Source organism: Orbicella franksi, chromosome 15 (assembly GCF_964199315.1).
Source record: "Orbicella franksi chromosome 15, jaOrbFran1.1, whole genome shotgun sequence".
NCBI classification, from domain to species: domain Eukaryota; kingdom Metazoa; phylum Cnidaria; class Anthozoa; order Scleractinia; family Merulinidae; genus Orbicella; species Orbicella franksi.
In genome coordinates, this window is record NC_138159.1 from 1,657,790 (window position 1) to 1,685,016 (window position 27,227).

At 37.7% G+C, this 27,227-nt stretch overlaps 2 protein-coding genes and 1 long non-coding RNA gene across 9 annotated transcripts in view; 1 reads left to right on the forward strand and 2 right to left on the reverse strand.

Annotated features, from left to right (window-relative positions):
- The first annotated feature begins 104 nt into the window (after positions 1-104).
- Positions 105-26,733, forward strand: LOC145469421 (uncharacterized). 2 transcript variants are annotated; one of them, XM_081453128.1, is made up of 15 exons: positions 105-189; positions 337-485; positions 6,563-6,586; positions 16,395-16,582; positions 17,037-17,114; positions 17,710-17,793; positions 18,179-18,255; positions 18,708-18,797; positions 19,664-19,826; positions 20,796-20,911; positions 21,510-21,691; positions 22,409-22,515; positions 22,900-23,047; positions 23,422-23,594; positions 24,080-26,733. In XM_081453128.1, the coding sequence occupies exons 1-15, from the start codon at positions 178-180 to the stop codon at positions 25,930-25,932; spliced, it is 3,444 nt and encodes a 1,147-aa protein (XP_081309254.1). In that variant the 5' UTR covers positions 105-177; the 3' UTR covers positions 25,933-26,733. The 2 variants fall into 2 exon arrangements, with proteins under 2 accessions (XP_081309254.1, XP_081309255.1); XM_081453129.1 differs by lacking the exons at positions 105-189; positions 337-485 and adding an exon at positions 4,934-6,399.
- LOC145469430 (uncharacterized) lies at positions 17,017-18,771 on the reverse strand. Its single transcript, XR_014042320.1, has 3 exons — positions 18,681-18,771; positions 17,691-17,790; positions 17,017-17,099 (listed from the first exon to the last, which is right to left on the reverse strand). It is a non-coding gene; the product is annotated as an uncharacterized LOC145469430 (long non-coding RNA).
- Positions 18,855-27,227, reverse strand: part of LOC145469425 (uncharacterized) — a 33,901-nt gene continuing 25,528 nt past the window's right edge. The window contains exons 6-8 of one of the 6 annotated variants that reach the window (XM_081453148.1): positions 21,170-21,260; positions 20,771-20,819; positions 18,855-18,989 (exon numbers count right to left, since the gene is read on the reverse strand). In XM_081453148.1, coding sequence (XP_081309274.1) covers positions 18,938-18,989; positions 20,771-20,819; positions 21,170-21,260 — 192 coding nt within the window. In that variant the 3' untranslated portion in view covers positions 18,855-18,937. Of the gene's footprint in view, positions 18,990-19,869; positions 20,849-21,169; positions 21,261-27,227 lie in introns of those variants that run through there. The other 5 variants (XR_014042316.1, XR_014042319.1, XR_014042318.1 and 2 more) reach the window with 5 other exon arrangements.

Here is a 27,227-nt window from a genome sequence, read left to right on the forward strand (position 1 = left end):
ACGTACCAGAATAGGGTAGAACTTTCCTAAACAGCGTCAGCATTTGTTCAACAAAGATCGAATGCACACAGTGACTTCACTGGAGTTTCGCTGTTAGAGTGACTTTGCCGCGAGGGAAGACTCACAAAGGATTTCCCCAGAAAGGAGGGAGCGATATTTGACGGGAATCGTCGCCTGATGTCCGTGTTCGTTAGTGTTCAAGTTTTTACTGCTTCAGTAAATCTATTGTAGTTCCTGGTTGTAGGCGTTTGATTGCTCAATATTTCTCCACGCTGTGAAGTAATACCTTGATTGTTTTTGTCTGTGTTTCTCTCTCCTTTTTCTGATGGAATGAAGAAACGGCAAAACTATTCAACAGCTCAGGAAGTTGGTCAGGGACTAATGCAGCTTAAAATTGGTCCCAACGACAAGGAAACAACGAAAGTCGCGAAGAAGAAGATGGCTGCTGCTAATTCTCGGCGCCGGAAAAAATCAAGATTGAAGAGGTATGCAGTAATGGTTCATTTACTTTGGTTTCATATCTGTAAGGGCTGAAGATAGCAGCTTTGAAGATAATACTTTATTTTCATTTCCTTGATATTTTTGCCGCTCTGCTCCACATCTAAGTTTCATGCAAGAAAACAAAACGGGCCATAGTAGTTACATAAATAAAACTATTACAAAAAGTCATTACAACTTTTCGTAATTACTTTGATCGAGTTGTAAGCTCTGCGATTGTCATGCTGAAAAGCGAGTCATGTAGTACGTGGAAACACACAAAAGGGAATCGATAGCTATCATTACAGAAAGAAAACAAAAAATACCTACAATAGTTACTTAGAGGATATGAAGCATGAAACTGTAGGTACATGTGATCAAGCTTGACTTCGCATGAATATTGACACGCTCGTTCTCAAAGTCAAACTTTAATATTTTTAATTTGTAAAGCTTAAATGTATAGTTTATACAGCTGGGTGATGACCACCAGCAGAATTATACAATTTTTCTTTTATTTGGTGAAAGCTCTGGACTTGAAATCTGATGTAAGAATTTCAAATTGATTTTCAATGTTGGGTGGTAATATTTTTAAAGATGATGTTTATAATTATAGCAAATGTTTGGAGGGAAATCTTATTAGGGAATTACCCTTATCGGGAAACTTCTTTGTATTTTTACACAGTGGGATAATAATAATGTTGTAGATTAATAGATCGAACTATTTATGTCCTAAGAATTTGAAGAGCTAGTCCAAGCAGGTGGGGGCACTTGCCATCATGTTCCGTTTGGGTAAAGGGGTGCGACTTAGGATGTGAAACCCTCTGTTTAGCACGTAGAAAACCTGAAATTCTAAAACACCTCTATTCCAGAAACTCAGGACAAACTGGACTGACAACTGAATGATTATTTTTTTTTGCCTTGAAAACTATCTGAAATTGGCTTGTCCTGCAAAACGTCTGCAAACATCTTCAATCTTGGATGATATTTGCCGAGTTTAAACTTTTCTCTTTTTTTGACAATTTTGCATCCATGCATGTTTAGGACAGGTTCAGACCCCATTAAGGACGGACTTACGTAAAATTATATACTCCGTACTGTCCAGCAGTATGTCCCCATATTGGCCACGACCCTCCCAAAGAGTAGAGAGCTAGAGAGGGGCATTGTGAGTAAAATGGGTCTTGCCCTATATAGAGCACATTACACAATGGACTTGATTGGAACCCTGACCACTCAGTCGCAAGTCCAATGCACTTGCCATTCCAGGCAAGGCCGTTTTGTTCTCCCAAAAAGATTCCACATTGGAGAGCCCAAGGTCGAAGAGGAACAAGTGACCATTAGATTACAAGGGACAACAAAGGGATATATTTTTGAAAATACATTTAAGTGCCCCCCTCCAGGTATAGAGAATAGGTTACAAAATAACTACAGCACTTCAAATAAGTACCACAATTACTTGAAAAAAAAAAGGCACAGTGCTGCCCTTGAACAACTGCCGCTCCAAACCGTTGAAATATCTAAGAAGGGCTATAGTACTTTCTCTAAAAAAAACTAACGTAATTTACCATAAGATTACTTGCTTTCTACATCCTGGAGGGGATAGCAAAATTATTATGTCCACAATGTCAGACTCCTTTCATCATCCTTTGCAACCTAATGGTCACTTTTATCCTTGCATTTCTTCTACACATTTGCTGTGATAAGCCATCCCCCACTTCCCCAACAGATATAGGAAAAAAACAAACAAACAGAAAACAATGATATATTTTACAGGGGAAAAGAGGGAATGGGATTTCAACAGAGTATGCTGGGTGAATGAAGTATAATGGGCAATATTCCTTTTTCCTTTGAGAAGAAATATGGCTGACTGAAATTTTATGCACATGATTTATGTTCTCATGCATAACGAACATGTGTCGACAGTTTTCCTCATATCACTAATTGAAATTTGGCAATGATCAACATGATAATGAGAATTTGTATTACCCTATAAAGAGTATCAAAATTTAGTGACCCAAAACTCCTTCCACTCTCTCAACACTCAAACTTGTGTTTTTCTTAGATCATAGAGAGGGGCATTGTGATTGGTTCTCCATTTTTGCTCAAAAGAAGTTCTAAAAAGATTTTTTTAATCTCAAAATTTGTCAATGATGCAATTAATATTGAGTAACCGGACCTTGTGTTGTACAATTCAGTGAGAAATTGTGCCTGTTATTTTAGAATTGGCCTCGCACTTTGCGCTGGTCTGATTTTGAATTTTCTTGCCTGATTACTCTCTGAATAGTACTCTGCTCGGTCCAATTACTATTACTAAACACAAGAAAGACAGACTACCTGTGGTGCAAGAAAGGCTTTTGTGCCTAGAGATGGTACACCATAATATTTATGGGAACATAAGTGTTGTATATTTCAGCTACAAAAATGGAAATCTGCTAAAATTAAAAGTAGTCACACCATTTTATTCTGTTAATAAGGAAACCAACTTTCGACCTAGGAACTGTGATCTCCAGTTTTAATTGCAGTTGAACAACAGGAAATATTTACAACATTAAAAACGGATTGTCATGTTCATTGATTTGACATCCTAAGCCCGGTTCTTACTTGTGATGCAAGCAAAAGCATTTAAGCATAACCATTAACATAAACTTGTACACCAGTGAGAACGGCAGCGAGGTAAGCATATGCATAAGTGTTCTTCTTATGCTCATGCATATGCTAATGTCATTTTACGTTCAGCGGGGAAATGGTTGGCATGTAAGCATAATCAAAGTGCTTGCTGATTGGGTGAAAGTCTTTTGCTTATGCTTAAGTATGCTATAAATGCTAACATGTACCCACTGGACATAATAGCGACATAAGCATAAGAAAAACACAAAGTTTGATATTCTTACGCTTAGGCTTGCGTCGCTAGTGAGGACTGGCTTTACTAGACAATCAAGTTTTCTGAATGGATGTTAATGAGAATTTAGTGTGACTTGTAAACCCTTGAAAGCTTTTGCTGTCGAATCCAATGTGGTAATTAACTGGAAAATCGGAAACGCTCAGCATGGTTACAAAATTAAATGTACAAATCAGTTATGGGATTTTCTAATAACCACTCATCACTGTCGGCAACTTGAGTGGAAAATACTGCAGCAAGACAGAGAAGCAGTGTTCATGCTGAATCTTCAAGGATTTGGCCCAGCAGTAGGTGATTAAACAGCACAACTTGAATGGTAAATTACTCTTTTTGATCTTGAAGACATCAATGGAATCCATAGACTGCTTCAAACCACAAGGGAAATGTTGAATGACCTCTGCCAATTTCTGCATAATACGGATGCTTATCTTTATCCCTCCTTCCATGTCGTTATTATCGTTATCTAGGTCCAGGAATGTTGTTGCTTTTCCTCATTCCATCACAGGTTGTCTTCTCTGCATGTTAGATTTTTGTAGCAAATAAATCTGGTGGGAGAGTATAGTTACTGTGTCAGGATGACATGGTTTAAAGAACCCCATCAGAAGTATACAAGATTTTGTTTTGTCTGGAGCATTTAATTACATTAATTTTGATTTAATCTCTTGACTTCTCTGGTATGTGACCAATATTCAACTATGTGTAGGGGGAGGGGGAGGGGTGGGGGCAGTGGTAGGAGAAAGGGAAGAGTCGCAAAGGTCCCACTTACCTCTGGATTCCCTAGCTTTAATTAACATAATGAGCATTATTTTATTTTAGCCTTTTCACTTCAATTCCTGCCCTGTAAGAAAACCTGCAAGTTTTGTACACATTCTCTCCTCCTTCCTTGGCCTTTGAGACCCCCCCTCCCCCCATTCACCAAGGCTCCTGCTGCATGGTAAACCTGAGCCTCTTGAAATATTGGGATTACCCTGTAAATATGGACTAGCATCGCTCTCTAGGAGGAGGAGGGGGTAGCCATACAACCATCCCAAATCAGGATAAGCTTGATAAAACCACCTGGTTTCCCTGTTTCCAAACATTTCAGCCCATTTGGGTGCAAAATAAACTTTGACTTGTAGATTAATTGCATCAAGCAGTGAAAATCTGTCTGTGTTCGGATCCGGAGACTATTTTGACAATGTTATGTCGAAATTCATTGTCAATAACAGGACAGATGGATTAAAAACTGACATCAATTTGTTTTTTACAATAACTAATAAAAACCATAACAAAATTCTCGAATGAGATTGGCTATCAGCAGCCTGATTGGAGAGTTAATTGGACAGTGTATGCGTCATGCTTGTAATTGGACAGTATGCGTCATTTTGCGCACGCTGTTGCGGTGCACTTAGTTGAGTAAACTGCTGTGTTTTTCAGCATTCATAACGATGTTTAATCATTCAGTGATCAATCGATGGTTTGTTCATTTCTCGAATTTTGACATAGTTTTAATTAATTGGTAACAGGACATCGTGTCGTCCAATTCGGTCTGTAATCATACTTGTGATTAACAAATCACGATTTTGTCAATCGCTCGTATGATTACAGACCGAATTGGACTCACTCAGCCCTATTACCATTGTAAATTGTCAAATTGTCCGCTCTCACTCGTTTACGCATTACATAGATTATAAATCCTTATGTCTGTCCGCTTATGGACAATGAAAATTAGCCAATGAGCGTGCGCGAATTTCTGCAGTTATTTATTTTCTGTCAGCTCTTTTCCAAGTTTTTCTTCGATTTTCATTTATCGGGTTAAAGCTGTGGTAATCTAAATGCTACTGCTTTATGCAAAAAAATAAAATGGATCTAGGGTACGGCAAGTCCGCCGAATCGACGGGATCTAAAATAACTAATAAGACAGATAACGGGGAATCCCTAAATGGTCCACACAAAAACGTGTTTTCCTACACGAATTCGCAGGTTTTCTTCATCATTTCGTCAGGGGCATTGAATTCCGCAATTCGAAAAAAAAAAAACTTGGCTAAGTTGTCAGGATTATAAGTTTTTCGAAAACAAAAAGAAAAAAAAAAGGGGATTTTTTTTTTTCAAACGCTGGTTTCGAGCTTTACGTGAGCTTATCAAGCGACCGAACAGGGAACGGGGACGCCAGCTGTTTTTTGTTCGCCGTTAAAGCTAATCAGACACCACTTAAAATGCCGCCGCACAAATGCAGGTAAACTAAGCATGGATCTTTTATAATTAGGTTTCGAACTTTGATATCTCTTACATGTGGGTAATTTTCTTACGACGTAGGTTCACGGCACTACAATGCAAATTCCGGGGGGCGTTGCCTATTGAAAGATTGCCACTCCTTCGGTTTCATACCATAAAGTAAATATTTGCTTGCTGCTTAGTTCTGTACCTTTTCATCGGCGAGCCTTTAACGGAAGTTCTCGTATTCAGCTTCATCTTGTCTGTTTCTTTCCGCTTTGGAAAACCATCGTTAATTTTAGCGTGTCGCATCGAAACGGGGCTGTCATTGCAGTCTACTGTTTCGCGTCGCGACACTTTCGCGTTTTTGAAAATGTTCCTGATCACAGTCCATTGTCTTGCCGATCCCGGCGGAAGCATATATTGAGGTTGTCTTTTGTTCCTTCAAGTAGGCAGAATCACACATAAATATGCTTCTGTTAAAACACGAACGAAAACATCGCTATTATACAAATCAAAACGTGAAATCAGTTTTATACAAGTCCTACCCCCGGTGAGGTCATCACGTGATTTTTACGGCACCTTCCGGCCAATCAGGTGATATTTCAGAGGAAAAATGCGGCATAATATTTCCTTTCGTCAGACGATAAACAAGCGCCATCTTGTTTTTTATTTGTCCACGGGAAGGGCCTTGGAATTGTCGTTTTCTTTGGAAATGATTTATCTTTTTGAGCCCTACGAACTCCTTTGAGGTCTCGATAGTTTCTGATTTACGATCTTGGGCTGCTTTGTGGGAGAATTTAACGAGCTATGCCGTCTCACAAACCGACGAGGTAGGTTCTGTTGCAGAGCAGTTTCGTTCGAGAGGGTACGGGTAAATATTACATGGCATTCACATCGGTGATTTGATGTAACTTCATGTTTTGCCAAAACCTGCCTCATAATGTAGATCGGAAAAGTAGCGAAAAGGAACTAATGTTTCTTGTTGGTTTTCAGGTCCAAAAGCGCCGACAACTCAAGGTAATTATTACGTGTGCCTAACATAGATTATGTAGTGAATCTTTCCGTCTCGGTTTGTTTCGCGGCGGCACAGCCGTTTCGCTCCGTCGTCTCAAGTAAACTAATCATGTTTCAACGTAGCTCTCTGTGTTGTCAGCTGGGTTTAAGCGATTTTTAGCCGATACGTTAAAAAGGACTGAATTCACATGCAACGGAAATTGAGGCCGTGTGTTTGGAAGTGTGTTTTTCGATCGTCGAGAGTTTCACACACAATAACTACATCATTCTCCGCTAGGTGCTTCGCTCGCTAGTGGGTCATGAGGCACTTCAAGTAAATATGCGCAAACGAACATACACGCTTGAGGTTTTTTTACAATTTGATTTAACTTAAACGCGAAGATCTACGTTTTTGTTATGTAGTTTGGAATCTTTCTTCGCCCGCAACCTACTACAATTCACCAAAGCGGTGCCGTGAATAAATTACCCGTACATCAATATAATAATTGATAAGGTTTTCCAAGAACGTTCCGTTCTTCTTTGTCATATTTCCCAGTGTAACAACATAATTGTTCAAGGTTGGGTTTTGTATGATTCTAGTGATCATTGCAGGATTTGGGCGTTTTGTCTTTATAGATTAAGAAATCGAATCGAACGAACCAAATGTTGGAATACCGTAATTGCTTTCCGATTCATAACAACTTGAAGGTTTATTCCATACTTTGGAATCTTTGATCACGCAAACCCATACCGGTGTATGAAAAGTAATATATTTGCCCTCACGACATAATTCTTATTTCTTTGGTATTTGTATTGGGGTTTTGAAGTTTAAGGTGGAATCTTAAAGGGTCCGTGGCCTTGTGGTGGAGTTTTTATTTACATTAATGTTGTCGGTTTCTGCTCTATGTAAAGGTACCTCATTTTCGTCAGAATTGACAGCTGTTTCGCGTCGAGTGTATTGTACTGGCAATTTTCAGATCTCTTGTTCTAGTTGTCCTGCTTCATGACTGCATGACATTGTCTGGCTCTTTTGGATATAAATTGATGTTACTTTCATAAGGTAGTAGTGCCTTGAAAATGAAAATCGAAGTTTTGAAATCGAAGCCACGGGAATCGAGGCGACAGGAACCGAACCATTTCATCTTGCGTGTGTGTCGTGATTGTAGAAAATTTCCTACGTGCGTGATTAATTTCTGAAAGCTTTGAAGTTTACGTTGTTTTTATTCGGTTAGTTTGCTAACAGTGAAACAGGAATATTGCGTGTTTGTTCCTTGATAGACTGTTGTCGGCAATGTTTCTGTCTGCCTAGCTAATTGTAACGAATACCGGCATTTTGCTCGCCTCACGCTCGTTTTGCTAACACGATAGTTTAGCCTCTGCCATAAATTCCAACCTCTTGTCTTTATGGTTCTGTTGTTGCTTTTGATTCTTAGTATTGTGAAAACTTTTCTTCAATTCCTAGCCTTGGAAAAAGAAGTTAGAATTATTAGTCATTCTTTGTTCAGTCTTCATAAACATCACACGTGCAAAGTCTAATAGTCTACTAAATTTTAGTACCAAAATGAGATTTTGTCATGAAAAACAGGTTTATTGCTTACTTTAAAGGAAACGCCATGAACTAGCTAGGGAATTGACATTCACCTAAATGTAAACAGCATGATCGTTGATGAACAGGCTAAATTTTAGACATTTGAAAGCTTAACTTTAATCTGGCAAATTACTAGAATTGCCTTGACTCATGGTGATCAATCAGCGCCACATGGTGACTATATACACCTTCATTTTGTTATCAATACAGCACCAGAACTGAGTGTATGCTTAAACATTCCCTGATTGCTTTTATTGTGTAACTGCTGTGACATAAAAGACTTTCACCGACTGTAATTTCAAATCTGCCTAGTGAGAAAGTGCCATAATGCTTCTGTATTCCATCTCATTGTATCTTTGATCAGACCGTGACCTTAGTAGATCTTGTTAAGTTATACTTGGATTGTATCAGTTCCACGTGGTTTCCTCCCCTGGTGTGCAAACATCCATAAACAAAAATAAACCTGAACATTTTCTTGCTTTTTTAATTTGTCTTATACATGTACCTCTTTCCTGACAGTTTTAAACATGCGGGTGGTGCGTAGGCAGTAACATTGGAAAAATGTGTTTTTACAACTTGCATGTGTACCTGCTCCATCCATGTGGAGCGAGCAAATACAAGTAACTTAAAAACATGTTCTCACTGTCAAGTTCATGCCCAATCTGTTTCTTGATAGGAAGTTTAAAAAAAGTAAATTTTAAAGCATATATTTTGAGGTATAAAGTGGAAATCAAAGTTAAGGCAAATTCCTAAAGAAATACAGCGTTTAGTTTACATTGTTTGTTGGTCAAGTGGATCTATATTCTCTGATACTTATACAAGCTGTATGTACACATACAGGATTAAAACATGTGAATGAAGTGAAATTAATGAGAGATTTAGCTAGCTAGCTGCATATGCTGTTCATCTGTGAAGCCTATACAATAACTCATTTTTGCTGTTCAATGTTTTTCTCTGGCAGATGTTCAAAGTTGCCGTGATTACTACTGTTTGTATTGTAACTACTTTTTGTTTAGCTCAAGGATCAAAATGGCATTATAGATTGTGCTTGGCAATTCGTTTCAGTGACATTGTTTAAAATTTCTTTGCACTTTTGCTTGAAACAGAGACAAAATACATGTAGCTTTCTTGTCTACTTACACCTTGCGAACAAGCTGGTTTGGTTTTACATCTCTAAATTAGGGATTGGTTTTTCATGCCTTAGACTACCAGCACATACTTGTGCAAGAGCATGGAAGGACAAAAATCTAATCAGTCACACAGTTTAACCCTTTTACCTAAAGAAAAACCAAAGTATTTAGAAAGCAAACAACACCTCATTTAAGTACTGATCTAAAGTTTTTATTTAATGGATCATGTAAAGGTCATGTGCATTTCATGCAGAAACTTAAAAGTTAGAACCACATGACACATTATTGTAAATGATATGGAGATTTGGCTTAGATGTAGGAAGTGAAAAGTTGTGTTTTATGTGATAATGTGCAATTATTAAGTAATTTTGTCATGGAGGAAGAGAAGAAGTGAGAAACTGCTGTCAATTTGAATTACATGTATTATTCAATGTTGAAACTGTTGCTTGATTGTTACCTGCAGAAAGTTTCTAAAAGGTAGTGAATGGAAAAAAAAGATGACTGTTTTGTTTTCCCTTTTTCTGTTGGAAAACCCATAAAGCTTATTAGGGATCACTAAAAAGTACATGAAGCCAATGAGTTTTGCTAGCAAAATCTGTCAAGTTTCTAATACTTACAAATAAAAAGTTTCTAAAGGGTAGTAAATGAAAAAAAAAAACAAAAAAACAAGGTGACTGTTTTGTTTTCCTTTTTTCTGTTGGAAAACCTACAAAGCTTATTAGGGATCACCAAAGTACATGTGGCCAATTGATGTTTTGTCAGCAAAATCTTTTCACGCTTCTAATACTTGTAAATATCTCTTTCTGTACATTCTCTGTTATTCAATTGAACTTTTAACCTTAACAAGTTTTATGATCGAGTCAAATTTTGAAAAATCTGACTGGTGATGGCATCAGATTTGAAGAAGGACTATCTTAACTCCTTACAAACTTAATGGCTGTGACTAAACATGAACAAGAGACAATCACAGTGTAAGCTGCCAACTTGGCAAGGATGTGTCAGTTATAAAGCGTAAGTCTTTTGTTTGACATTTATGCTGAGCAGTGCAAAATTTGTTGCATCATCACTGGAAAGTGTAGACAACCATTCCTTATCAAGCTTGTTTTTTGGTGAAGTTAAGCTGTGTGTAGGAAGTGTTACATGTATGTCCACATGTGGTTATTATGACAGTGTCAAGAGATGTTTTGCCAGGAAAGTACATCTATATGATTTAATATCCTGTTTTACAAAACCACAAAGTAAAGTTCTGTCTGTCAAGCAGATTTTGTCATTGCCAACTAAACCTTGCTTGAGGTCGTGTCATCTTTTAGTGGCTTTCATTGCAATATTTTCACAGGTTGTTATCAATAGGGTGCATTTTGTTCATCCAGTTGAACTTATCAATCATGTGTTATTTTGTCCTTGATGGCGGAATACAACATGTAAATGCAGTTGAATATGACATTATTTTGTCTTCAGACATCGAGTTTGCGTCAGGATCAGTCCATGGACGTCATGTCCAAATGCCTTTCAAAGTTAGTGTAATATTTACCAAATTTCACCGAATAATGTTCATTGATATCACATTAATTATTTCCATATCTGTTGCTGCTATATTATAAATACATAGTCTGTTATTCATGTAAAATTCACAAAATTCAAATTTGGCTGTGGAAACTGCAAACAAACACACAGTCAGAAACACATTCTCACTGCAACAGGAGAAACACACGCCAAATTGAGTGAGGAGGGAATTTGGTAAGTACATGAAGTAAGAATTGAAACCAGAAACTGAATGCCAAACAGTATTTGTGTAAAATGATCTAGTGAAAAATATTTAATGAAGTTATTTTGCTCAACAGTTTTTCCATTTTAAGTGTTGTCTAATTTTAGAGTCCTGCTTTGCAATGCAGATTGAGGTTGTTATAAGCTTGACGAAATAAGAGCATGCAAACTTTTCATTGACGCACATGTAAATTATCACGTTACTTTTATCATTCATTTGTTACAACCTAAACTGTTGTTTTTAAATGGACGCAGAATATGTGTATCTTTGTGGGAGAATTTTTTATCTGTGCTCAGACCAAATGTGGCAGCATGTGATAAATCCAAATTTTTATCTACTTGATATGTACTTATATGTACCATAAAAAGTTCTCTTTATCTGAGGAAACCAGTCTAATATACATGTCAGCACTTATGTTATTTTTTGTTTGTTTATTTATAAATTATACTGCACAAGAGTCAGTTTATAGCTGTCAGATTGATGGTTGTAGCAAAGAAAATTTTCAATTTAATTCTCAACATATAATTCTCAACGTCAATAATTATTGCTTTATGATTCCTTTTTGTTGCAATATAAAGCTAGGTTTGAGTATTACCGGTAAACAGTTACCATAACAGCAAGCTGCTTTACATTACAATGCAGATCTCATGGAAGTATTAAATTATTGCTGCTTTTTGTTAACAAAAGAATTATTGTTTAAGTTATTCCAATCTACCACAGATTCTGCTTGCTACAAAGACCATAAATGTCAAACAGTTATGGTGCTAGGTGAAGCATGTGCTTAAATGTGATATATTTAATATTCAATATTAAGTTTGTGTTTGGTCCTCTCTCTTGCTAAATATCGCCTGTGCTCTGATAACTTGTACCCTGTGCATGTGCTAAAAATTCTTTGTGGTTGTGTTCTGTTATCTGTTACATATAGTTATGGTGGGATTCTAATCTATAAGAACCAATTAGTACTCGTGATTGCAGCATGTACATTTCACCACAATACTGAAATTAATCTTGAACAGTGTAGCAGCATTCTAAGACAATTTAACACATATCAGAATCATCTGACGATTGTCCTAGCTTGTTAAATTTACATGAATGTTATGATTGCCATCTCTCATTTACTGAATAATTTTACCACCACAAAAAAATGAAATAGCAATTATTTTGTAAGTACAACTGATATTATAGTTTTGTCAGCGATTAGACCAGGGATAGCCATCAGAAATTACATATAACCAAAGTCAGTCTTCACCAGTGTAGCTTTTTTGTAAATATTTTACACAAGTTTAGGTTGTTCTTAAAGACGTGTAAGATACATGAAATGATGTCTTGAATTGTTTTTGTTACTAGGTGCTGAATGACCTTGAAGTGTTAACACTCACTGAACCGATATATATTTTTCTATGTACAGCCTCAGGCTCTTGTCTTGAGTTGTTAAAATGTTGGTCCTGGAGTGTTCAAATATTGGCTCACGAATTTAACAAATCGCTGAGTCTTTCCAATGGCCCAAAATGATTATGTGATGGTATTCCAAATTTGTTATTTTAAGAACTTATTGTTTCAGCAGGGTTTTTTTTTGTCTCTTTGTTTTCATTGCTATTGTTAAATTCTCCTGTATGAGATTATTTTCAGTGACCATAGAAATAGTAGATCTATATTCAGCAGTATAGGGAATTTTTTTTTTTTTCCACTGGAATGTGCACTTTGTTTGACCTTTAATAGTTATAAGAGACATAAAACAATCCCACCTGCGATCATTAAACACGGTGCTGTTGTTTGGTGCAGTAGCTCGTGATCAATAACTAAAACAACACGTGCAACTGTTTAATTATGCATGTTCTGTGGCAGGCTAAAGTCACGGTTTTTGACTCTTACAATTTACACCGTCAACACACATGTTGTGTGGTGGTGTTGGCTTGGAGCCATGATTTCTTTTGAGGGTCAGATAAAGCCAGTCAATTGAAGTGTCCTGTTGCTTTCAGTGTCATGTGGAAAACAGAGCATGACTGCAATTTAAGTATGCAGTGTTTGTTCAATTTAATTTGAAGTGCTCTGAAGCATGTCCGAGCTTGTTCATCAGTACTGCCTTTTGTGAATTTGCGAAGTGAGTTGGTTGTTTTTGAAATAGAGATATCATTAATAACATGAGGAAACCTTTATTCATCTACATTTATAAGTATTTATCTGCTAAATTGTATGTACTAGCTATTGTTAGTAATTTAATCACAGTGAGAAAGTTTGTGTGTGTTACCATAAAGTGCTCTGAAGGAAAGCAAATAAAATACTATCGAAAGAAATATCTGCAAGATGGCAAACAAATTAAATTTGATAACTCAGTCATTTCCACAAAAACTTTTTTGTATGGATTCCTATTCAGGAACTGAAAAACAATGCTTCAATACCATGTCTTTCTCCTTTCTTTTTCTGTCTTTGTCAGTTTTTTTAGCCTCAAAAGGCATGCCCTATTTTACATTTTGTGCTTGGGTTTCACAAAACGTGACCAAAATACAAATCAGTTGTGCGGGCATCATTTAATTATTGAGTTTTGTGGTTGACAGATTTCTTTAACCTTTGACAGTAGTGGTTATACTCTAGTGTGGTTTTCTACCACAGCAAAGCAGTATCTTTAGATTTAAATCGAGATTACATGTATAGTTTTCTTGATGGAAGAGTATTTTAGAACTCTTTCAATTCTCTTCTTGTTGGAATTACTTTGTTCTTATTTGGGGTTCAACAATGGCCTGAGAGATTCAATATTGCTACAGTTGGATGTTGCTAATTCAAACTTGGTTTCCCTTATTTGGAACTTGAAACCGTTTTTTCTCAAAATAAAAATTGGTGCTACAAAATCTGGTTGGAGATACTACGTAATTAACAGCCTCAACTATGCTTTGTTCTCATATATAAAGCACTTGCATGTTCACTGTTAGAATTGGTAACATCACTCAAATTTTTATAAGCTAAAAAGTAATTTCCTAAAGCTGGTTATTCTTTGTACATTTCTATCATGCCTTAGTTGCACCGTTCTTCTATACATGTTCTTTACAGAAGAAAACTTAGTTAAAGCTCTAATGCTTTGTCAAATATAGAGTTGGACTCCCGTTAATTTGACTGTCATTAGGCCAGTGTGCGAATATAACAAAGGTGTTGTTTAGTATGACAGAGACCGACCAGGATTAAAAGGTATTAAAAGGAGACGGTCATATTAATGATATTGTCATAGAGCGGTTTTCAATTGAATGTCGCAAAACCACAACCAAACCAATTACTTACCAATTAGGGCGGTTTTCAATTGAGTGTCGAAAGTAATTAGACAATTACTTTGGTTTTGGTTTTACTACGGTTTCAGATTGGTGGAGAAGTCTAATTGGTAAGTAATTGGTTTGGTTTTGGTTTTACGACACTCAATTGAAAACCACTCTACTTTGTACCAATTCAACTACTCAGTCAATCTCAAACTGTAGTAAACCAAAACCAAAGTAATTGCCTAATTACTTTTGATGTACCGGTAATATATCAAACATGAAAGACAGTGTTTGACCACATTTCCAAACACTGAGAAGAGAGCTGAAAATATGATGCGTAGTGGAGTATTTTTGACAAACTTCAAGGTGTTTGGAAATGTGGTCAAACACTGTCTTTCATGTTTGATATATCTTCTCAATCAAAACTAAAACTAAGGAGAAACGGAGAATAAAAATTGTAAAAATCTATGCTAATCAAGATCAGATATCCAAACATTGTCACAGTCGTGATTTCCTTTGTTTAAACTAGATGAATTATTAATGAAGTTGAGAAAGTCAATTGAAATTCACTCTATAAATTACTTAACCCATTGACGTCTGTGGTGCCTGTAACCGCCTGTGCGAAAAACTCTTCCATTTCCCTGTGCCGCCCGTAACCGCCAGAAAAAGAGCACTTCGGAACAATTGCCTTTCCTACCCTCTCTGAAGACTTTTTAGTTCCCCTATTGTTCTATTGTTCTTGAGGACAAATAAACCAATCAGAATGGACTTTCTGAGCATATTTTCAGAGGACTTTAGGGGTCGTAGAAAGGCGGTTTTTCTTCTTAAAATCATGAGCTCGAAAAGTGCAGTTAATCATGGCACGTTGCGGGCCAAATCTAAAACTTCCAAGGTCTTGTTTTCATTCCTAAAATGGAGGAATCACTTCTTTGGCACTTAAAATGGAAAGGAGAAACATAAATTGATGTGTAGGTGGCCTCAAGTAAGTTTTGATGACATGTTGCAGAATTAAAGCAGCTTTTCGGACTTAAGAAACAAAAATAGTAATGTGCATTATTACTTCGAAGTTGAATTCAACTTTTGAAACGATCGGTAAAGCCACGGGCGTTAAAATAACTGCAAAAGCTGTCGGCAAAACCTCAAGCTTTCGTGTTAGCGTGAAGAATAATTTGAACATGCGGTCATGCAGCAAAGCTCATCTGCGAAATTTTGAACAATTTTTTGCTTTTAAATAGGTTTCTTCGTCTCAGCTTGAATGTAAATTTATTGTTATTGAACTTCCTTTCGCATTTCTTTCATTTGGTTCCCTGTGTTTGGGAATTTTAGCTTTTAAAAGCGAACAGTAACTTGCACACTGGATTTCTGCATATTTAATTTACGGTGACATCCAGGCACTTTGTTTATTTAGTTTATTCGCTTCGTTCAAATATTTTTTGGAGTCTTATTCAGCTACTACAGAACCACTGAGAAAAGAACTAAATGGTCGCTAATTTAACACAGTTGAAGTACGACTGATCTCAAAATAATTCGCTTGTTTTTGCTGTCTTTTTGATTTACGACTTTCATCTTTCTTTTGCAGCGTCGTAATATTTTCGTTGCGCGGCGAAGAAATTACTCAATTTTTTTTTTTCAGATTGAATTTTACATGAGTCCTTTGCTTTTATTTTTTGTTGTTTTCTCAAATGTTAGCGGTTATAGTACAAGAATGAAATTCTGTTGTATTTTGGTTTCGTTTTTGTCCTCCAAAGTCAATAATTAACTCTTTTTCACATAGTCAATTTTCTCAGCTTCTGTAGGTCATTTTGTCGTGCGGTAAAGAAATAATATAATTTCTTGTTTTCTCATCAGTTTTCCACATCATGTTGAGTTCTTTTTGCTAATATTTTTTAATATTCTGACCCTTCATTAATTCAACTTTAAATAAACGATGTCTTGAAACCTGATCTTGTGTCTGTGGTTACTGTGCATATGGTTTATTTTTGTGCTTTCGCTCGCTCCGAAATATTCCAAAAAAACGCCAGGGAATTAGGGGTGGGTCGCGGGTAATTTCGTTCAGGCATCAATGGGTTAAAAATATATATTTTTCTCAATCATTACTTTGCTACAGAGTTGTTGAACTTCGCAAAGAGAGATCCCGAGATGCAGCAAGAAGCAGACGTGGCAAGGAAAATGCTCAGTTTGATGAGCTGGCCAAACTCCTACCATTACCCAGTGCCATTACATCCCAGCTGGATAAGGCTTCCATCGTGCGACTTACAATCAGTTACCTGAATATGAAACAGTTTGGAAAAAGAGGTAAGATTCTTCCTTCTTTTTCTGGTAACCCAAATCCATACACTCAATTCATCTCTATGCTTTATAGAATATGTTGTCCAGTCATTAGAGACTTAAGATCCTCGTTTACTGCAAACATCTAACTGCAATTTGAGGTTAGACATTTGCCGTTTGGACATTAGTCGATTTTGGATTTCCACTTAGAATCAGAGCCTTTCTACAAACAACAACAAAAGGCTACATGTGGGTAATTTTATGCCTAAAAAGTATACTCAATTTGTAGAAAAAGGGTTCCCTTATTCAATTTCAGCATTTGTATGTGGCATAAAATAAAATTCAAGGCAATAGGGCTTTGAGGTAAATGACTTGTGTAAAAGCCTTCCTCTTGACGTTCAAAACATGAGTTGAAACCCTCAAATGTGGCCTTAGTATGTTATTTCAGCATGCTAACTTCTCATTAACTTAACTTAAACAGGTAAACGTTATCGTCTGGGGTCGACTAGCTCCCTCTTGTCAGAGTCCTCAAATTCACCCGGGTCTGATGCAGATGGAGGTAAGTAAATGAATAAATAGAATAAATAAATAAGTAAATAAATTTCCTTCACCTCATAGGCTATCAACGACACAACAAGAGATACTGTCATCCATACTTATCTCTGAGCCAGGCTAAGAGTCTACATGTAGCTTTGATTTCAACTGATGTCTTACTTGATGCAATCAGTTCTCCCAATCAAGAGATATCTGACAGCGAAGATATACATACTGGTGATGTGTCTTTTCTTGGCCTCATGTAGGTATTGCCTTGAGGTTACTCCAAACCTTTGTGGGGCTACATTTGCCAAATTTTCTTTTTTTCAACCAAATTAGGGTTCATTAGTGAAGGTAACATTTTCCAAAAAAATGAAAATGAAATATTAAACCGCATGTGAGATGTTGGGAAAAAGACCATCATTTTTTTTTTCAGGAGGAACCTTAAAATTTAATATCAAGGGCTCTTTCACTTTCAGCTGGTTTTCTCCTTGTCTCTCTGGGCAAATATTTTCATGCAGTAAGGCAGGGTTGACAGTTACTGCTGTCAAATCACTGGGTTAAAATTATTTAACCCAGGAATAACCCTAACATGGCTGACCTTCTTTTTGTTTATTCAGATGTTCATTTTGGAAGTCCTGGAAGTCCCTCTCCGCCATCCTCCATTTCTTCACCGCCACCGACTAGCAGTACTTCTGCAGCTGGTAAGATTTAAGAGATGGAAAGCATTTGTTAACCCTGTAAATGAAGTCAGCTGAAGAAACCCTAATGTAGACATTTAAATGAAAGCTATTGAGCAGCATTTTATGAAGTATTGCAGTTATTATACCATACAAAGCAGTTCCGACTTTTCAAGTCTTTGGATGAACCCCTTAGATGGAGTACACTATATTTTCATGTTGTGCTGTTTTATGCTGTTCAAGAAAGTTTTGATTCACTCAAATGTCTCTGTATGAAACCCTTTCAAATAAGAAAGCTTTAAGCACTTATGATATCAGTGTTAAACATTTTATTAGTTCATGCTGATGACTTAGAATGTCTTTATTGATATTTAATATGTTTATGTTAACTTAGTTATTCTGTTTTCAGCTTCAGTTGTTCCATACAATCAGAGTAGCACGAGCTTTAGTGACCTGGCAGCCAACAGTGGTATCTTTTTGTTACAGGTCAGTGCAGATACACCAGAACTAAAATTGCCCAAATGATTGTTTTTTTGTAGCAAATGATACATTTTCCTTACAATATTTGTCAGATGTGCTGTGGCGTCATAGTTAGTGCACACTCCTCTGTATAAAGTGGTCCGGGTTCAAGCCCTGGCTAGGGACATTGTGTTGTGTCCTCGGGCGAGACACTTTACTCTCACAATGCCTCTCTCCATCCAGGTGTATAAATGGGTACCAGTGAATTTAATGCTGGGGGGTAACCCTGCATTGGACTGGCATCCCATCCAGGTTGATTCAGTTTTAGGTGGTAGACTTAAGAGTGGCAACCTTTTTACTTTTTCATGAGAAATGGTGAATCAATTTCCAAATTATTGCCAAGGCAAAAATGATTGCAAAAAGTCTGTAGCATCTTTATAAGTTCCACTTACACATACACAATGTTTGTTTGGCTTCAGGCACTGGATGGATTCCTCTTTGTTCTCTCCAGCGATGCAAAAGTCCTTTATGTTTCAGAGACAGTGTCTGTGCATCTTGGACTGTCACAGGTGAGTGTCATAGATGATAGACAGGGAGATTGGCAGTGGGCTTGTCTAAACATAGACCTTGTTGGACACCAGTTTCTAGGTGCCTGATGGATACAGTGTACTTAACAATTTAAGATCCAAAAATTCTATGCAAAGCACATTTACCATTGAGAGTTCTGGGCAGAAGGCAGGAAAAGGCATAGTTGATGCAAACTGAAAAGACAGAAGGAGATGGTTACTTCTGGCTCAAAAATATGTGGCTACCTGTTACACATCTTTTGTCAGGAGAGCAAAAACTATCAAAAGCTATAATCTATACAATCTACATTGTATTGGGGGTGGGGAGGGGGAGGTGGACAGAAAGACCATAATGTTATGTTGGCAAAAGTCTAAGTATCCCAAGGACCGGGATTGCATGTCATGGCAATTTTATGTTACATGTATCTTGAGCTTTTGATGTACCAAAGATAGTTTCTATCCGTGATACTCCCTCAAAAATGATTGTTATACAACTGGTTGATGATTTCTATTGTGCTCATCACCAAACTGATTGACAAATGAATCAATGAAACGTGCACTTTTGCTTATAATATAACAATAAGCAATCAGCAGTCACAGTGATCAGCCTTTGCAGTGTCTTAACAGGTGATGAATTTTGGGTGGCTTAGTAGCTCAACGGATGTCCACAAAGTGTTCATGAGACAGTTGTGGGCTTAGATCTCTGAAGAGCTACCATAGGGTCATCATTGGAGTAGAATCTTTTCGGTCAAATTTCAAATGCCTTTCTCCCAGAGGATGTGAAGAAAGACATCCCATGACTGAGGCCATGTGTACCCAGAACTACAGTGAAATGTTTGCTCATGTGATACCCTTTTGTTCCATTATAGGTGGAGCTGACAGGAAGCAGTATGTACTGTTATATTCACCCTGAGGATCAGCAGGATTTGTCCAATGTTTTGGAGGCTGGAAAGGAAGAATTAGAAAATCCCAATAATGAGGCAGCTGCTGGGAGATACACAGATGATATTCCTTTCTTTGGAAATGAGCAAGGTGAGTTAAGATTAGCACTGTTGTGTGAATTGAGAGTCAAGAATTGAGTCGCATTTTGAGTGAATTGAGTCTTGATACTCGTTCCATTACTCAGTACTTGATTCTCATGATTATGGTACCCAAATTCACAATTAACCAATCAAAAGCTGTGTCTGCTGTCCTGATATCCTGTGATATCAAGCCACTGACCTGATATGGCTGCAATATTGTCCCTTGGCCGAATCTGGATATGGTACACTGTAAATACCTTATTGTACCTTTCTGGTATGCTTGGCAGCACATTAGGCTGGTTCGGTCACGCCATGGGTACCAAACTCACCTGATTTGCCTACCAGAATGGTATGATTAGGTGTAAGTATCAAGTGTCAACTTGCATTTGACAGTTACTGTAAGCAGAACTAAAGGATGCATGCCAGTGATAACTTTGTTTATCCCCTTTGATTGCATGCTGTAGCCAGGTAAAATTTACTCTTTCAACTAGAACTTATCATGATTTCTGTAGGGTGAAGAAGGCCTCAGGATTGCTTCTTCCCTTCAGCACATAAAGGAAGCTGGGTCTTTGCAGATTTACCTGCCAGGATTTGTTTGCAGTCGTTTGAAAATTTACCCCCATGGGTGGGGACAGGCAAATCTGACATGCACGGCACTCATCGCAACTTAATAATGCTGGTTCCCTGACCCACACCTGGGATCCTTGCAACTTCCACGTGTTTCCCAATGCAATCTCCTAAATATAATAGACATTTTTTTGTGGCTTTCCGATATTAATCTTTAGTAAGGGGTGACTACACTGTTTGTTATATAGTATAGATGTTAACTAGTAGAGGGCTGCTGAAGACTGCTGAAGGGACGAAGGGAGAGAGGGTTATTTTCAGAGTAAAAATAGCTTTTAGAAGGTAATATCACAAGAAGTCCAAAGCTAAAATGTTTTGGTCAATCCTTACCTGATAGTTTTTGTGCTTTGTGCAGCTTTCACTGAAGAGGCAGAGCTTCCTAATAAAGAGAGACCCAAATCGTTCTTTCTACGAATGAAGTGCACCCTTGTAAGACGAGGAGGATCCTACACAAAATCCTCTGGGTTCAAGGTAAGTTAACATGTTTAAAATAGCCCAAAGAAAATATGTGCGCTCATTGATTAAGAATTGGGTTTGTACATGTATTAAAGAATTAGATTATGAGCTCGAGATTTCTATCAAGTGATAGACAAGGGCTGCGCCCTCTTTAACTATCACGCGATAGAAATTTCGAGCTCATAATCTAATCATAACCCTAACCCTAACCCCATAGATTTAAATCAATTGGCAACACTTGGAATACATCCATAGCCTCAGTGTCAAACCCACCTTGTACAACATAACTGCAAAGATACAGTGCCGTAAGGAAAGTACCAGTATTGTCAAGTCTTCTTCTTTTAGGGTCACACACCATGCTAATCTACAGAGAAAAAAGTTAGAATTACATTTAAGTAGCCAATCTGAGTGGCTACACTAAACTATACGCTACGGTCAAGATGGCTGAATATTGGTCTCTATCTTTTTTTGGTATGTTTATGGACCTGGACTCTGTCTCGGTCCATAAACGCGTAAAAAAAGAACTTGGCCAATATCTAGCCATCTTGACCTCATGTTTGGTCAATAACCCATATATAATGAAAGATATTCAATGTGAGCTCTTTTGTTTTAGGTTATTCACTGCATGGGAAGAATGAAGAAATATTCTGCCGGAGGTCTTCCTGGTCCTAAGTATGCCTTTGTGGCTATCGGACAACCTCTTCCCACAATGAACATCAATGAGCTACCACTGGAGTGCAACATGTTTGTGAGCCGAGTCAACATGGATCTAAGAATTGTTTATTGCGAAGGAAGGTCTGAACCAGTCCTGCTTCCTGTTTGACTTCATTTATATTCACTCCTTGGCAAAATAAATCTAAACATCAAATGTTGTACATCAAAGTTTCATTGTCTATTTTGGGAGCTGCGGATAATAAATGCGTAGAGTGTGTTCACATAGCTACATGCACACGTACACAACTCTTTTTATTGATGGTATTTTTGATCACAAAATTTTGAAAAAATGGTTAATGGACGTACAAAATACAAAAAATATGCTTGTGGGGAGGTAAGCAAGTGTAACAGAATATGCAAAAGTGAAAATTATATTTAGTAAAAAAATTGAAGGATCAAGACAAAACATCTCCATTCATCTCCAGACTGAATGATTCACCTATTGTGACTATAAGTTACCTGAATGTTCATATTTTTTGCAGCAATGTCTATTTAGAGCAGTTTTGAGTTGACTATGTAAAGTAATTCACATTTGCCTTAGCCTATGTTAAGTTTTAATTAAAAGTAAAACTAAAACCAATTGTGATTTGCGCACACATTTTTGGCCACTTTGTGCAATGAGATTGTGTTTGTCCTCTCTAATTGGCCAGTAAGATTTTTGCGGTTTTGGTTTTACAGCACTCTATTAAAACAGTTAATATTCTTGGACTCATGATCAAGGGCAAGACAAGTGATTTTCAATTGAAGCAGAAGCCTCATTCAGTCTACTTAACCTTTGTTTTGTTTTATTTCTGGTAGAATCCACAAATTTATGGATTACTTTGCGAGAGACATTGTTGGAATATCTGCTTATGATTTCTACCATGGCAATGATGTTGGTGTGATTCAAGGTCACCATGCAAAATGTAAGGGCAATTTTAGTCGTGAAAGTTAAAATACTATTCAAGAAATTGGCTATACAAGTTTATGAAATAGCTGAGATACTACACTTGCTCTTATTGGTTGATAGGTGTGTTAAGATGAGAGTATGTAAACATCATATTTCACAGGATATTTTAGATTTCTATGTATTTTTGAGAAATATTTAGTTATGCAAACCCTTGACTGTGTCTCTGCCTTGCATAACTGTCTCAAATTCTCCCAACCCCCTTTGTGCTTAGATGAGGCTATATAAACACAGAAAAAGTCCTCTATTGTTTAAATGTCTTTCTCTACTGTACCTATAGCAGTTAATGTTAAGTATTCATGGTCATTCTGATCATAATGCTTATGCCCACTTTCATCCACAGTTCTGACAAAGGGCCAAGTTCTCACAAAGTACTATCGCTGGATGAACAAAAATGGTGGTTGGGTATGGATGCAAACCAAGGCATCTCTCATTCCACATCCTACAAACCCAGAGCTGAAACAAATGTTGTGTCTGAATTATATTGTCAGGTTAGCATTTGCAGAGAAGATGCCTCAAATCTTGTTTTGCCCAGTAGTACAGTAGTATTAGACTAGTAACGGACTTCTATTTAACAAAAATTATTAGACTATGAACTTGTTGAGTTTTTTATGAGTAAATAGTTCTTGAGGTGCAACCAAGATGACTGTTGTGTTAAAAAAAAAAAAGAAGATGAGTAGTAGACACTTAAATGAAAAGCAGCTAAAAATGTACCATTTGGGTATGTTTAAACCAAAACTGGAAAATTGTCACACTATTGCATTCTATCAGTAACAAGTGAGCCATTCATGAAAAGTGAATTTTTATAGGATCATAATAAGTGTTTACTTAGACCATTAACTAAATGGTATGATTTTGTATTCAGTGAAGTGGAACACCGTGGTGTTGTACTGGGAATGGCCCAGTTAGAAGACAAGCCTGCTATGCATCCTCATGCTTACATCACTGAGGTGGAAAGTGATTCTGATGTCAATGGTGAATTGAAAGATGCTCAGTACGATGACCAAGTGATGGTTTATCCTAAGTGGCATGAGACCTGTAAGTACCTAGTAAAAGCAATAAAAAATTGTGGGCATCACTTTGGCTGTGTCTTTTAAGGGAGGCGTCATGGTTTGTGGGCTCATCTCCGGATCTACTGGTCCGGGCTAGAGCACTGGCCAGGGACATTGTGTTGTGTTCTTGAGCAAGACACTTAACTCTCACATTGCCTCTCTCCACCCAGGTGTATAAATAGGTATAGGCGATTCTAATGCTGGGAGTAACCCTGCTATGGACTGGCATCCCATCCAGGGGGGGGAGTAGAAATACTCCTAGTCACTTCATGCGACAGAAATCGGGATAAGCTCGGGCCTGATGGGCCACATGGGTTGTATTCAGACTTAACCACAACAGACTCTTCACTTGCTCCTGGAGAGACCAAATACATTATTTTGTACCCTGAGTACACCTACAATGCAAATACCTGGGACTAGTGCTAATAAAACTATCAGCTATTTTAACTCTCAATTTGTTCTTTGTTGCAGCCGACAACCTTGTCCCAAAACCAACACTGATGGATGCAGTGGCCCTCACACGCACTGGTTACCCAAAGTCCACTGCAGGTGATGTAACTGGTCTAGAAAATGATGTATTCACCACTACAGCTGAACCATGGGGTCAAGCTAGTACTAGCACCTCGTGGAGTTCGACCAACAGGTACAACATTGCCAGGTCAAGCAGTGTTCCAGGTGATGGAGGGTCTACAAGCACCCTTGAAGATGAGTTTGATGACTGGGCAAAACTGATCACTACTGAACTGACAGAATTAGATCGAGACATTGTTAAGTTTGTGGCAACTGGAGGTGAGATTTCTCAGCTGCCTGATGCAAGCCTTGAAGTTCTTCTGAATGGTGACAGCCTCGATGGATTACAAACAAATGAAGCCATCCAAAATCTAGTTACGCCCAAAATTGAAGAGATTCCCATGGACAGTGAAGAGAATGGCATCTCCTCTGTAAATCTTGTCAATATACAGAATATGCCTCCCCCAAGAGTGCCCTCTGGAGGTTATGGAAACCTGCCTACAGATAACTTTGCTGGTGACACAAAGCCAAACTTAATTTCCATAAATCAAGAAGGTGACTTGCTTGAGACAGGTCTTGGCATTACGGGTTCAAAGATACGCAGGATCAACAGTCCTTGCATGTTTGGCAGTGGAAATTCCACCAGTGAGAGAAATTACCAACAGAAAGCACCTACCCTGAGTCATTTAAACAGCGGTGGTCCTTCAAATGCTGTCATGATGAACATATCTCAACAGACTCAGAATCATCCCACTGGTAGAGATTCCAATGGTATGAATTTTGAAAGGATACCACAAATGCAGCAGGCTGATATGACGTCTACAGGTGGTGGCAACTTTAGAGTTCCAGTGCCTGTTTCACAAATGCAAAAGCAAAAGGATGCTGTGCACTCACAATTCTTTCCAATTTTGAAGGAAGCATTTCCCAACGTCTCCGATGATACAGTGGCTGACTTGATCGATGATATGATCCAAGATTCAGATAGGAGACAAGCTGAGGCCATGAGGATGGCAACACTTCTGCAACAAGCAGGTTTTGCCCAACTAGAGGAAGTTCCTGAAATTGAAATCAAACAGGAGGTGGTGACACCAACTCTACCCCAACCAACTAGTTCATTCCCTAGTTTCTCTGACAGTGTGGCAACTCAGAGTAGTCAACCTCAAGTTATAAGTGGTTCCTCATCTTCCTTCAGCTCTACAGATACCTTCAACCAGCTTCCAGGAAACCATGTCACATTTGTGGCTCCACCTAGAAGACCACAGAATGGGACAGTTCACAGTCAGAACCCTCCTATGAGGTTCCAAAATGGTAATTCTCAGTTTGAGAGTCAAGGGGACAGCAATATGAACTTTTTGCATTCTTTTTCAAGTACAGAAACAAGTCCACAGGCAGGGGTTCCCATACAAGGTGACAATCTGTGGAACCCTGACCCACCTTTAAAGCAGAGCGTCATGGACCAAGGAATAAGGAACTTGCTGCAAAGCACAGGCAACCCATTGCCGAATCAGACCACCAACTTAAATTCTCAAGTGAACTCTGGCTTGCTCCCACAGCAGTCAAACATGCAGTTTGTGCCACAAAGCTTGAGTAACATGCTGCCTCAGAACGGTTCCAGAAATAGTCAAAGTAATATGTTTAACATGACAGTAGTTCCAAATGTAGACCAGCTGAATCTTCAGGAACCAAGCCACGTGAATTCCCTTCTCCAGTCAGGAGCTCCCCTACAAGCTTTGAGCTTTCAGAACCTCAATGGTGCAAGCATGTCAATCGCCAATCAGCACTACCCCAAGTTTGATGTGAGCAGGAAACTCTGACAGGTGAATGGCTCTGTTGTCCAAAGCCAATTTCGAACAAGGTGGTATCTTAACTAGGCACTCTGCATATTCTTTCAACTGTAAACTAGTTAAACTGCTTTCCTAGTAAAGAGCATCAGTCCAACGTATCATATTACTTGCGTAATAATTGTTGCACTTGAGACTATTGTACAAACATTCATGCATAAGTAAGATTCCTTTTCATGTACATTGTGTGGGCTCAATGTATTATTTTTAAAATGTATATAAATTAAAGTTAGTAAATGGTTTCATTAGCAACTAGAAATTATCAAAATATAATCTTGAACGTTGACTTTTAATTTTTTCACAAGTATCTTGTAGAAATAGAATGTTCTCTTTTACCTTTGTACATAAAGTTTGTTACAATAATTATTTGCAGTTAGTTGCTCAAATATGACACAAAATCTTGTAGACAGAAAATACAACTCATTTAACAACGTTAGTTATACCCTAATACCTCACCTTGTATGGTTTGGTGGACTACGGGAAATGTTTATATATTCTGCCATGTTTGTTTGTTTGCTTGTTTGTTTGCTTGTTTGTTTGGTTTGGCTTTTGAATATTTGTAAAATTTTGTTCCATTACCACTCTCCTCTGGAGTTACATATTAGCAAAACTGGAAGTGTTTAGATGCCTGATTTTCAAATCCTGGTGTCAAGATGCCTCCTGAACATTTTTGTAGATCTATTCCGCTAGAGCTTTTTGAGTTGCTCAGCCAAGCTTTCCAAAGGTTCATAAAATATATATAGTCATTAAAAAGGCTTATTGGGCTATTCCTTTATCAGGATATTTAGATCGTGCTTTTGTCGCAGGTATTCTTGTTAGACTATTTTGATTTTGTTTAAACCAATGCTGCTGTTGAAATGACAGTTATTTGCCAATACACCTGTTAAGTAATTACTATGGCTGACATAATAATGTTAACTGTAACATAGTGATTATTAAGCTGCAATCAAAAGCTGTATGCACGACAATTTTTGAAGCAATTTTCTCCACACCTAAAAAACCCAACCATGACAAAGATTGTTGTTGCATAATCTGATAATACAAATAGAAATAGATATCACATTTTAATGGTTCCTGGAAAGTGAGATTTAGAAGCTGGTTTTGTGAACCTTCTTATTTTGCTCAATTTGTAAAGGAATACTGCATTGTGAAACTCACTGAAGCTGAAATATTCAAGACAGCACAATGTAAGCTCTGGCGGTTTTGCAGGTGGCAGGGGGAGAGGAGATTGTGGGAGGGCCTGTCCCCCTAGGGTCTTCCCCCCCCCC